Source organism: Solanum stenotomum, chromosome 3 (assembly GCF_019186545.1).
Source record: "Solanum stenotomum isolate F172 chromosome 3, ASM1918654v1, whole genome shotgun sequence".
In the NCBI taxonomy this organism is placed as follows: Eukaryota; Viridiplantae; Streptophyta; class Magnoliopsida; order Solanales; family Solanaceae; genus Solanum; species Solanum stenotomum.
In genome coordinates, this window is record NC_064284.1 from 61709332 (window position 1) to 61723694 (window position 14363).

A 14363-nucleotide genomic window follows, 5' to 3' on the forward strand; every position below is an offset into this window, starting at 1 on the left:
ATCAAAGTAATGATGGGATCCACATGCATTAAAGCCAAGAACAAATGCTTGGCCCACATACATACAAAAGTAGATAAAAAAAGTCATAATACATAATAATGCTCCTTAACTTGATGTTAATGGGCAACTATGATCTTTAACTTTGGGTGTTCATAAGTAGACGCTTGAATTTGTATAAAATTGAACAAATAGACACATTCGTTCTACATGGCACCCTAGATGAAAATTTTGTATCCTACGTGGCGTCCTACATATATTATGTCATGTAGGACACGTATGTCTACTTGTTCAATTTTATACAAGTTTAAGTGTCTACTTGTGCACACTCAAAATTGGAGGGCATAGTTGTTTGTTGAAACCAAGTTAAGGATCATGTTTATGTATTATGCCTAAAAAAAATGATTTTTCATGTCCAACAAAAAGAAGGTACACCTAAGAAGCTCTGAAGTACCATTTTTTTAAGCATAAAAAGTTGAAAATACCATAAATATCCCTGGGGAAGTAGGCATGTTGACCATGACCTACTTCCCTAAATATCTGGGGAAGTAGGCATGTTGACCATGACCGACTTCCCTAAATATCCCTGGGGAAGCAGGCATGTTGACCATGACCTACTTTCCTAGTCTCTTCTATATTATAGTAATGTGTATTAATCACATTTTCCTTTTCATAAATGATAGATATATTTTTTGTTTGAGCAAGTGAAAAATTTGACTTAGTTACATAAAAGAAATGAAATATTTTGGTATATAATTAAAGGTCCATTAAATTATATTCATAATGATTAATCATTAATCAATAAACTTTATTTAGTATATTCAATAACTTACCTTTTTTTATTTGAAATTCAGATTTATTTATGTTACCATAAAACACAGATTCCGAATATCAATTCAACATAAATTTTCTACCATAAATTCAATATAAAGAATGGATTACTTTCCATAGCCATATTGACTTGAAATTAAATTACTATAGTGAATAAATTTTTAATTATTTCCAGGCCCTACTAGAAAATGCAGATAACTAATAATCTAGTGTTTTATAAATGAATCATCTTCGGATAGTATCTTTTATCAAAGTCCTATGCAACAAAATGAAGATTTGAATTCATATTATTATGTGTGCTTTAGTTTCCTTTGATTTTGTTATTTTATCTCAATAATGGTACGTACTACATGTACTTTGGAATGATTTCTATTAAAAATATTTTATCTATTAAGTATTTGTTTTCTCTTAATATTGTGTTATGATTTTCAATATATGCACTCCAACGTACCGATTTCTCAATATGACGTAAAATATATTTGAAGCACTCCATGTCAATATTTATTTGAAAAAAATAAAATAAAGTGATATGCACGAATGGAAACAATTAAAGATGAAGCTATTTTTTCTTTTCAAAATAAAATGAAGCCCTCGACATGTGTATTATACATGAGCTATCCAACTACAAAATAAAGGTACCTTCTTGTATCATTCAATTCGATTTTAGAACATGTATCAAATTTCCCAACCCTAAAAGAGCCATGAAAAAACTTACTATGCAGGGAGAAGGGTAAAATAAAAATGTAACTTTATGATGAATATATCCAATGATGTAAGAAAAAACCGAAGGTTAACCATACTCAAAGGCAATGAGGAATCACCCTAAAGTCAATATGATCCTAACCCACGTTGGCTATGTGGTTTATGGGAAATGTGAGTTATCTGAACTCTTTTCCGTATTGGTGCTCAATACTACTCCCAAAAAATATAACTCAATGCTCAAGTAAAAAAATACTCCCTTTGGGTTGAGATAAGTTCTCATAAGGGCCTCTTTAAGAGGTAAATGCTCTGTAATAAGTACTTTGTCTGAAAAACTGTGAAGAACTCTTGTACTTTTCTAAAAAATAGTGCTCTTTTTTCTCCATGTAAAAATGATACATTTGGGAATCATTTAGCTTCCTTAAACTCTACCAAAAAGTTATACTTTAAACTTTACTCTTGAACCCACTTTTAACTTCTCAAAATCAATTTAAGAAAAAATATTTGATGAAAACATTCTCGACGAAAACACAGTAAATGAGGTTCATGTGGGAATATAAACATGAATAACAACTAAAAGATCTCAATGCATAATATATAAAAACTCATATTCAAGAATTTAGAACCTCGAAATCTATAATATAACTCATCTCAGGGATTCTCGAAACAAAGGGTATAACCCTAGATTAATCTTTTACTAACTGAATTTATATGTAGGGCGTGAGGACGAACTTTAACACCTCAAGAAAATTTGAGCTAAGACTCGAACTATCCTTAGTTGTGAGTAAGATTTTATCGAGGTATTTAAATTTTCTTAGGTGTCAAGGTCGCAAGATGTAGCACCTCGAGTTCCAAAAAGAATTGAAGACAAATTCATTCAAGTAATCTGTAAGTTCTTTTAAGTTTGGGGTCATCTTCAAATGACCATAAATTTTAGCATAAAATAAGTTAGGTGGCCCATGAGGTATCAAATCGGAGATCCTTAAGTCCTCTTTCCAACGCCACCGAATTTGCTAAAATCCAAGTTTTTTTTATTAGAGCTTTCATTTATAACTAAAAACATGCACAATTTGAGTTCCAGCAGCCTGGACAAGCTGCTCCTACATACAACCAGCTAATTCACTAACATATACAAGAAAAACAAGAATCTTATGAAATTCAACTAGGATAGTGTTACTCTCTCCAAACACTCCCTCCATGCTATACTATTTCTTCCTCTTATATGTATGTGTATCACCATATCCTTAATGATCACTTCAGAGAGGAAAAGTTTTTGTTGGAATGGAATAAAATTTCTAGCTTACCACACCTTATGCACAGTCATTGCAAACAGACAACTAGTTATCTCAGCTTGACCTCCTCATCTTCTAGCAACTTGGCTCATCCACTTCACCTCATTTTCCCAGTCTTGCATTTGTCTGTTATACCCCATCCATTGTAGCAACCTCCTCCATAACCTCCTAGTCACATCACATTCAAAGAATAAATGTAAGAATATTTCTAGGTGTTGCCCACAAAAGGCACAATCAGGGGGAGCATTAATACCAAACTTTTGCAATCTCTCAACTGTTGCCAAACGTTTCTGTATAGCCAACCACAATATAAACTTGTATCTAGGATGTATATTTGGATGCAGAACAAGATGTTTCCAAGTCACTTTGGGATAAACATGTAATAAGTTGACATACATTTTATGGATTAAAAATTTCCTTCTCTGCTGGACATTTCCAAGTTGTTGATGTATTGTTCCATGGCTTTGTAGTCGAGTGATCAATTGTTTTCTAGATTCCAATACCTTTCTCACCACCTAGGAAGTTGTTTTAGGGATTTGGACTTGGGTAATATCACCCTTCTTGATATAATAGTTGTGCATCCATTGAACCCAAAGACAGTCCTTTTTCTTGTTGATATCCCATAGTAGCTTTAGAATTGCAGCTGAGTTCCAAATGCATAGATTCACTATATTTAGTCCACTTGCATCCCCTGGCAGGAACACATTAGACCAAGCCATTAAAGCCTTCTTGGACACTGTCACTGCACCTATCCATAAGAATGTTTTGCAAAGTTGCTCAACTGTCTTCATGACCTTCTTAGGAATGAGGAAAATCTGAGCCCAATAAGCTTGAACTCCAAACAACACTACTTTTATTAGTTGCATTCTACCAGCATATGACAATAACTTGGCAGACCAACAAGTAATTTTAGATGTGATTTTCTCAATGAGGGGAAATTAAGCAGCAACGGTCAATTTCTTTGAAGAGAGAGGTACACCAAGGTACCTAAAAGGTAGAGTACCTACACTGAACCCCAATGCTTCTACAATGTCTTGATTTGTTTGATCACTTACTCCGGCAATATATATGGGACTTTTATCAATATTAGCTTGTAATCTAGATGCCTTGGAAAACTTCATGAAGGCATCATACATTAATTTGATAAACACAATATCAGCCCTGCAATACATCAACAGATCATCAGCAAAACAAATGTGTATGTTGTTCAGCTTTTCACATCTAGGATGATAGTTGAAATTCCCATTTAGAGCCAGTTGGTTAAGCACTCTTCCCATGTATTTCATAGCCAAGACAAAGAGATAAGGGGACATAGGATCCCTTTGTCTAATGCCCCTTTGTGCTGGAAAAAGGGACAGTGAGTCCACCATTCATTAACAAGGAATAAGAGACAGTAGACACACAAGTCATAATCCAGTTCACAAATTTAGCAGGAAATCCCAAATCACTCAACAGCTTCTCTGAAAATCCCCATTTCAAAGTGCTAAAATCCAAGTTCGTATGAGAGTGATATGACTATTTGAGTGCAACCTCTCTAGATAGGGCCTTTTCACCTGAACAAAGGAGGGGGTATTTTAGTCTTTCCTTACCCCCACTTAGTCTAAGCGTGAATTACATCCAAGTGAAAAATCTGATTTAGTTACATAAAAAAATTGAAATATTTTTGTATATAATTAAGGGTCCATTAAATTACATTCATAATGATTAATCATTAATTAATAAATTTTATTTAGTACATTCAACTACTTACCTTTTTTATTTGAATTTCAGATTTATTTATGTAAACATAAAACACTGAATATCAATTCAATATAAATTTTCTACCATAAATTCAATATACAGAATCGATTACTTTCCATAGCAATATTAACTTGAAATTAAATGGATTACTTTCCATAGCAATATTGACTTGAAATTAAATGGATTACTTTCCATAGCAATATTGACTTGAAATTAAATGAATAAATTTTTAATGTGTGTATAAATACTCATGAAATTTTTTATTTATTTTTAACTCACATTGCTTGAAAACAATTGATCAATAGCATTCTAGCTAGTATGGCGGATAAGAAAACAAAAGGACGGCAAAAAATTCCACTAGAGAAAATAAAAAAAGAAGCTGATCTGAAAGTCGCATTTTCCAAACGTTGTTCGACGTTATATACAAAGGCAAGTAAGATCGTAAGAGATTGTAACGTCGATATTGGAATAGTTGTATCTTCTCCAAGTGGTAAGAACCAATATTCGTTTGTTCACCCAACTACTGATGTAGTCATTGATCGATTTGTGAACCCCACAATGGAATTAGATCTGGGTACGAGACTCGTTGCTGAAAATGCAAGGAACATTGCAATTCAGAACAACATCAGGCTGAATGAACTAGATGCAAGAGAAGCAGCTGCAAAGGAAAAAATGCGTTTTTTAGAACAAATGGACAAGACTAGAGATAAATGTTGGTGGGAGTCTGTTGACCAAATCAATGCAGAGAATATAACCACATTTGAAACTACATTAAATTCGACCGAGGGTATCTTAAACGATCAATTGAAGAAGCTAGAAATTGAAACATCGTCCTCCCCACTAGAAAATGCAGATAACTAATCTAGCTAGTGTTTTATAAATGAATTATCTTCGGATAGTATCTTTTATCCTAGTCCTATGCAACAAAATGAAGATTTAAATTCAAACTATTATGTGTGCTTTATTTTCCTTTAATTCTGTTATTTTATTTCATGTACTTTGGAATGATTTCTATCAAAAATATTTTATCTATTAGTATTTGATTTCTCTTAATATTGTGTTATGAGTTTGAATCTATGCATTTCAACATACCGATTTCTCAATATGACGTAAAATATATTTGAAGCACTCCATGTCAATACTTATTTGAAAAAATAAAAGAAAGTGATATATATGCACGAATGGAAATAATTAAAGATGAAGGTATTTTTTCTTTTCAAAATAAAATGAAGCCCTCGACATGTATATTATACATGAGCTATCAAACTATAAAATAAGCGTACCTTCTTGTATCATTCAATTCGATTTTAGAACATGTATCACATTTTCCAACCCTAAAAGAGCCATGAAAAAACTTACTATACAGGGATAAGGCTAAAATTAAAATGCAAATTTATGGTGAATATATTCAATGATGTAGGAAAAAATATAAGGTTAACCTTGTTAAAGGCAGTGAGAAGTCGCTCGAAACTCGATGTGATCCTAACCCAGGATGGCTACATGGTTTATGGGAAATGTGAGTTGTCTCAACTCTTCTTCATATTGATGCTCAATACTACTCCCAAAATATATAACTCAATGCTTAAGTAAAAATACTCCCTCTGGGTTGAGATAAGTTCTCAAAAGGGTCTCTTTAACAGGTAAATGCTCTGTAATAACTCTATCTTAAAAAGTGTGAAGAACTCTTATACTTTTCTGAAAAATAGTGCTCTTTTTTCTCCATGTGAAAATGATACATTTGGGAATCATTTAGCTCCCTTAAATTCTACTAAAAAGTTATACTTTAAACTTTACTCTAGAACTCACTTTTAACTTCTCAAAATCAATTTAAGAAAAAAAAATTGATCAAAAGATTCTCTATGGAAACTCAGTAAATGAGGTTTATATGGAAATATAAACATGAACAACAACTCAAAGATCTCAATGCATAATATATATAGCAACTCATATTCAAGAATTTAGAACTCAGAATCAATAATACAACTCATCTCAGAATTCTCAAAACTAAGGGTCTAACCCTACATTAATCATTTACTGACTGAATTCAGATGTAAGGCGTGAGGACGAACTCAGTCCATCACTATGAGTAGTTTTACATACCTGGAAGAACACTGTTCTTGGAGAAACTTGAATACAATCTTGGAAAATGAAGTAAGGAGAAGAGTCCTGAATTGAAAACCTTAGGTATCTTGAAGAGAATCTTGAACTTGGAGCCTTTAGATTTTGGGAAATTGGAGAAATCCCTTTCTTGGAGTTCTTAAATTTTGGATGGAGGAGAATTAGAGATTTTGAGATTTTTTATNACTGTGAGTAGTCTTACATACCTGAAAGAACAATGTTCTTGAAGAAACTTGAATACAATCTTGGAAAATGAAGTAAGGAGAAGAGTCTTGAATTGAAAACCTTAGGTATCTTGAAGAGAATCTTGAACTTGGAGCCTTTAGATTTTGGGAAATTGGAGAAATCCCTTTCTTGGAGTTCTTAAATTTTGGATGGAGGAGAATTAGAGATTTTGAGATTTTTTATATGTATAATGATGATATTAGGTTATAAGATGGACTTAGGGAGGTTAACTGAGGATAAAAGGTCAAAAACACCCTTTTGGGAACGTAAGAAGATCATAAAAATCAAAGAAAATGACCTTTAAATGAATCCCATCTGCCAAGTCGGCGATATGGAGGTCCCCTCGCAAAAATAGGGCTTTAGATCTCAAAAATAGACAAATACTTATGGTTTTCAGGACATCTCGACGAGCAAATTCGGCGATTCGCCAATCCATTCGATGAGTCGCCAAATGATTAGGTATCCTCGCTGCATTTCCAGCTTGTATATGTTCCAGTAAAACAATCATAACATTTTACTCTGAACTCAAAATAAAGCAAACTTGATGATGTTAGAAAGAAGAATCATAGATCTTTAATTTGATAAGTCATGGGCCACCTAACACTTTATATGCGGAGAGATATGATTGTTTAAAGTTGACCTTTATATGAACTCATACGAGAACTTAGCCGATATGAATGCTTTGAACTTGACTTGGTGTTTGAGGTCCCTTATGACCTTATATCACTTTAGATACCCTTGATACAATTGGTAAAGGACCTTAAAATACATGAGCAAGTAGAACAGCACCCGATTCAAGCTCATATACTTACGGCGAATGATTCAGATTTAGAATAGAGTTGCAAGGTGTTACAAAATAATTCAGGTCTTAGCTTAAAAAAAATTGGGGTGTTACAGGAAGTTGGGGGGGGAGGTGAGTGTAGATAGAAGATAGTAAATTACTAATTTTTTTGTATTTTTTAATTCAGTGTGAAATTTAAAATTAGGTTAATCATATGAACTCATATATTAAGTCATTTCAAATTGTTTTAATGGAGAAAGGCCTATAATGCCCTTAAATCCACCTTATGATTTACAGTCATTATAAATAAGGGTATTTTTAGCCAAGAAGATGACATATATGGGAGTATTTGGGGGCCAAAAGGTGGATGGATGATAGTTTTGTACCAATTCAAATAGTTGAGAGGCATTTTAAACCTTTTTTTGTTTATTCTTCTTACCATGTTCCAATGAGAAAACAAACAAGGTGTGCAAAAAAAATTCCTAATCCACTCTAAGCTCGAGAACAATGAAGATGGGGATTTAGCACAAAAAAAGTTAAAACCCAATGATATTTCCGGTCTAGGCTCATCTGGATTCGCCCCCAAGGAGCTAGAAGTTACATTCATAGTTCTTCAATAATTTCTTGGTGCCCACATAGTCTAGGTTTTCTTAACTGAGTAGTTATACTTATATCTACTTGTATAATATTCTGTAGATTATTAAAAACTTCATGCATAGGCCTTCAGACATGGAGTCTAGATTGTTGAATGTGTGGTTAAATTATGGTTTAGGTTGATGATGGACTTGATTAGTTTTGTTTGCATTATGATGTTGTTTGAGTGTTACCTAGGAAGAAAATTGTGGGTAATCAGATTATGATCAGGAAATATTTGGGAAGGAATCCTTTAGGAAGGTGATCGTTGTTTATTTTTCTGTCTATGTTATATGTGTTTATCAACTACTTTTTAGTATTGCATGCATGCACATGATATCTGATTAGGGAAAAGGAAAGAACATGATTTTAAATGATAAATATGGACAATCTCATACAATGAAGGGTGTTGTTTACTTGTGCTTACAAGGGTATTATAATTCATTGTGATTGTGATTGTGATTGTGATTGTGTTTGTGTCTGCCAAAAGTACTTTTAGTAACAAAAATTTTTTTGTTGCACGTTGTTGCCTAAAATGCTGTTGGGAAATATTTTGCAACAACAAAAAAATATTGTTGTAAAAAGTTAACTTACGCAACAAAAAAAGTTATTACCATAAATTATAGTTTGTTGGTAAAAAGTACACGATTGTTGTTTCTGTAAATCTTTAGCAACCAAAATTATTGTTGCAAGAAATTATTATTTTTCCCAATAAAATTAGTAGTTGCAAATAATGGATAGAAAAATCGGTAAACAATATGTTATTTAGACTTTTAGCAACAACCGTTATTGCGGCTATAATTACATTTTTTTTTATCAACAATTAGTCATCACATTTAAGCTATTTGTGAATAAATATTTCTGGTAAATCTTTAGTAACAACTTATTATTAGTTGCTACATGTATAATTTACATTTAAAGTTAATAAATTCCATGAATTCATATATAAATTAATGCATACACACACACACACACACACATATATATATATATATATATATAATAGTATCAAACGTCAATACTTAGAACTGATGCACTAGATATTTGAAATTTTAAAAACTAAAAATTCCTACATAGGATGTCTTAATTTACGAAATGAATAAAAACATAATTTAAGAAATATCATTAAGTAGTACTAATCTACTAGTAACTTAACAAGTAAATATTCCTCCGATAGCTTGTGCATGACATGAATCATATTGTAAGTAGTGTTGGTTTAAGCACGTTCATCCTACAAAAGAAGATACATATAATTACATTTTAAAAAAAATCAATGAAAATAATATATTCAATGTAAATTTATAAACGAGGTATGAAAAGAATAAAATATATTCAATCTTATCTTTAACTTTGTGGGGGTTGGGAAGCTAATTCAAATAGACATTTCACTTAGAGGAGAAATAATACTAAATAGTGACCACATGAACTCATATAATATATGCACAACATATAATGGGGGAAAGTAAATCATAGTCCAATCAAATCATTTTTTCAATGACTACTCAAAATTGAAAGAGAACTTCAAATCTGCTCTTTTGACTACCAAATGAGCACCATGAGCTGATTTGTTAGAGAACAATACATCTTTTTTGTTTGATGTATTGTTCTCTAACAAATCAACTTATGGTTCTTTTTTGGTAGTCAAAAGAGAAGATTTCAAGCCTTGTCTTTATAGAAGTATAACTAATAATAACAATCATATACTTATGTCATTGAAAATAAATAGATATAAAACATAAGAGGCTGACTTTTCAGTTTCACTTTTCGTTCAAACCAACAATCCAATGATAAGACATAAAGAACATTAGCATATTGAAATTGAATTTTCTTACGGAAAGGACAAGTCATTGTACAATCTAAAGTCCATCATTAAAAAACATTAAGAATCTAAGCACTTTTTTTATTTTTTTTTATAAATTTTACATTGTAGTTACCATATCAAGATACCATGACAATTTAAAAATCAAATCAGTTATTTTTTTAAAGAATCTACTTAAAAATCATATGATTTGTCTTAGATGAATAAGCTCTAACTATCCTACAGTAATAAAGCCTCCTGTAATAAACTTAAAATTTAAACTTACCTACCCCGATGTCATTCATAAAACTTGTAGGATTTGCAACATCTAAATCACTTAAATCGGTAATAATGTTGAGTATTGCAGATGGAAGACCACTCTGTTAAGCATAACAAATATAAGGAATTGAAAAATGATTGATCTAATAAAGAAAAACTATGTTATAACATCAAATTAGCTAGGACAAGTTTTTTAAGAATAGCATAATCAAAATACTCTTAGGATCAAAAGCAAGAAATTGAATCATTAACGCTTGTACCATAGAAATTTGCATATGGGATACCAGTGCCTTTATGCCCTCTTTTACCATTTTTTGATCACGCACTAGAGTTTCCATAACTTCTCGATTTTCTAATAGTCAATTTTTCTTTTTGCATAAGTCCAAATAGTCTCAAAAGGTAGATGGATTATTTCTAACAGACTCTCGACTCAAGAAAAATAGTCCAAAGCAGTCTAGAAATGGAAGTACAAATAACATTTAAATAAGAGCTACTATTGTTTTATGATATTGGTGTCAAGATCAACTTGCACAGACATCGACTATTCCACTGAATACATGTTACGCCCACCAATGTAGATACTAGATAACTCTACCCCCAAGGTTTAGTCAAAAGAAGGAGTGTACACGTTTGAATCCGAGGTCTCATTGTTCTTGACTCACTTCATTGTCCACTAGGCAACGGAGGGTGTTTCAACATTTGAACTCGAGATCTCATCTCCAGATTCGAAAAGGGACTATGGGGGGAGGGAGGGGAGATACTCAGTTGACCTGTTTATGGAACACTGGAGTATCAGTTAGTAGAGCAATGAAGCTGATTGATGAGTGTTTTGGTCACATTTTTATTTCTCTCAATGAGTTTCCAAAAGCAACTGGAAAAAATTAACAGTAGATTACCACGAGAACAACAACCGATAGAGATGGTTGAGAGATGGGAAGAGGCAGCCAGACGGGAAAAGAAGCCAGAAAGGATGGCAAAGACACGAGGGCAAGGAGAAGCTAAACCGGTAGATATCCCGAAGATAACCCCTACTTCAAGATTATCCTGTCTCACATCTCTCTAAATTACACATCCCTAATGAATTAATAATCAAGCATGGCGCCAATCTGGAGATTTTGTGTTGCTTGAGGCCCCAAATGGCGTGGTATGGAAAGTAAAACTGCTAAACTTTAGTGGCATGACATGGTTAAATGAAGGTTGGAGCGAATTCAAGGAGTACTATTCAATTGCTTGTGATCACTTATTAATCTTCAGATACAAAGGAAATTTCCAGTTCTCAGAGTTGCACTATCTTTTAGTATTTAAGTTATGTACCCTGGAAATGTAAATATCTTTTTTTATACAATCAATGCATTCTAATATACAACACCAAGTTAGTGACCAAAAAATAACATGAGATCTCTTTGTGCTCATCCCACTTCATTGACCACTAGATCATAACAAAAAAAATGTTACTTCACATTATTTCAAAAATTAATTTAGTCACTTTTCTCTTCTACACTTTTTCAACATCCAATATAATTATCCATTCAAATCTTAGAAGTCAACCCACATTAATTAAAATGGTAAGGAGTGAAAGTGTGCATTATTATCTTAAACAATGAAAGGTGAAATCCACTTTGCCAAAACAAATTTACAGAGAGTAACTGATGCTTTAACACTTGACTAATAAAAAGAAATGCGTGAAAAGCAACAACTAAATGATCACATGGACATATAAGCTCACTTTCTTTGCTCATAAACATCATAAGAAGAACAATTTGAGGTAACAATTAAGTTAAAATAGATTTCTCATATAGAAAACAAAAATAGAGAAACATACCTTTGAACACCCTTAACAATATTACTAGCTTTGCCACCGACAACTACATTCACAAGTTGTAGTAAGTTAGTCTAGATTGAACTTGAGCAGGACAATATTGCAGGATATTACATACACAATACACAAGATTAGATACAAATTATATACTCTATCTCATTATGAGATGATTAGTTATCGTATTAAGCATAAAGATTAAATTTCCTTCTTTGCTTTCAGTTTTTAAATAATGCACAATGTTGTCATTGCAACTTTGTTCAATACATCTTTTTAACTAGTGTTGACGAGAATATATAACTGAAAAGAAATGAAAAATACAGCAGCGTAATGCAATATAACTACTTAAAAATATAAGCACAACATTACATGAATCTGTGGGTATTTAATATGCTTAAAATCTGTTATGGACAACTATGTAAAAAACATATCAAAAGAAGCAACATATGATATATATATATATATATGGAGCTAAAAGAACAAAATTGAGTAAAAGATTGAGCCCCTTTGAGTCCTAGCTAGTGTGCTAAGTTAAATGCCCAAGTTATAAATCAAATACAAGAACTAAAACACCTTCATACGCTATGAAAATCAGCTAATCTCTCAAAAAGTTCTCTCAAGTTTTTGATACTAAAGTAAGGAACCATTCAAGAAGCTTATCGTGTTCCACGTTGTTTCTATGATAAATACAATCTCAACAAGAATAAATATTTTTTTAAATAGCGAATTTTGAAGAATCAAAATAGCATAGTATACAAGACCCATACGGAAGAACCAAATCGAACCAGAAAAATCACACCAAATCAAAGTCAATTCACTTGATATATATTATCGAAAATCGAAATTGAAGTACCAACCGAAGTTCTTAAAAAATCGAAAGGAAGAATCAAGGGCCCACTCAAAAATTTACTATCAATTTGGAGAAGAAATTTCATCCTTCCACACCCAACTAAAATCTGTCTCTAACTCGTCTTCATTAAACCCCTATAATAGAAGAGTTAACAACCATTATCGGGGGTAAAGGAGTGACTGTAACTAAGGAGTTATATGATTCCAATGATTTCAATACACAATAAAGAACTCTATTCACAAAAGACCATAAAAAATTCTTTGGATAACAAAACGCATCAGATAAAGAAATAGTCATTGAAAAGTAAATATTGCTTACAATTTCTTCTCTATTCAATAGCAAAAGGACCCAACAAACGAAGAGGAAGATGATGCAACAGAGGGAAAGCTCAATATAGCACAGAGAAAAATAAAACCTAGAAAGAGGTGGGTTAACTGGAAGAGTGGGCTAAAAAATCGGAAAAGAAATAGAAAATAAATTTAGAGCATTTTTTTGGCGGAAAGTTGAAAAATAAGCAGTTATTCTAATATTTTATGCGACAATTAACTTACGTTGTTGGCAAAATAAAATTTATAGCCAACAATTCTAATTTGTTGTTGCTAACTCTATTCGTATTTAAAATTTATTATATTGCCCACAAATAGCAACAACTAATTAAACATTTTGTAAAAAACAAAAAAATTGTGATTAATATTTTTTATAATATAGCAACAATTAAATAGAATTGTTGCTATTTATTCAAATTTGCTAACAATACTATCGATTGTTGCTAAAATGTTGTTGCAAATTTTTAAAATTTAATAGTTATCATTTTGACTATATAATATTGCAACAACATCAAAATATTTGCTAACAACAAAGTAGTCGTGGTTAAAAGTTTAATGATATAGCAACCATTTTATTAAGTTGTTGCCATTTATCGATTTTAGCCAACAATTTTATTGTTGTTGCTAAACAATTGTTGCCAATTATATACTTTCTTGTAGAGGGTATTATAATTCATTGTGATTGTGATTGTGTTTGTGTCACTAATGATTGACACGGGTACCACACCTGATACAAGATATATCCAAGGTTGACTAGGATATCATGTCTGATATATATTAATGATTGACACAGATACCAGGCATGATAGTGAAATATCCATATATGGTTGACTCGAGTATCACGCTAATATACTAGTAATTGGTGTGTAATCCAATGAGAGAACCGAGTTTACTTCTTGTAATGGGATGATTACATGTTGGTCTATGAGTGACCGAGTTTGTGTTTAAATGCTAAAGATGGTTCTTGTGTAGACCAGG

General features: G+C 32.0%; 1 protein-coding gene and 1 long non-coding RNA gene across 2 annotated transcripts; one reads left to right on the forward strand and one right to left on the reverse strand.

Moving 5' to 3' along the window:
- The first annotated feature begins 4877 nt into the window (after positions 1–4877).
- LOC125859138 (agamous-like MADS-box protein AGL62) lies at positions 4878–5420 on the forward strand. Its single transcript, XM_049538854.1, has one exon. It carries the CDS (start codon positions 4878–4880, stop codon positions 5418–5420), a length of 543 nt encoding a protein of 180 aa, XP_049394811.1.
- A 3877-nt stretch (positions 5421–9297) lies between these two features.
- Positions 9298–13512, reverse strand: LOC125860256 (uncharacterized). The gene is made up of 4 exons (XR_007445834.1): positions 13378–13512; positions 12216–12258; positions 10405–10494; positions 9298–9547 (listed from the first exon to the last, which is right to left on the reverse strand). It is a non-coding gene; the product is annotated as an uncharacterized LOC125860256 (long non-coding RNA).
- Between the last annotated feature and the right edge of the window lie 851 nt (positions 13513–14363).

Excerpts from the sequence above, each read along its gene's own strand:
- LOC125859138 (XM_049538854.1), top strand. The coding sequence starts at position 4,878 with ATGGCGGATAAGAAAACAAAAGGACGGCAAAAAATTCCACTAGAGAAA.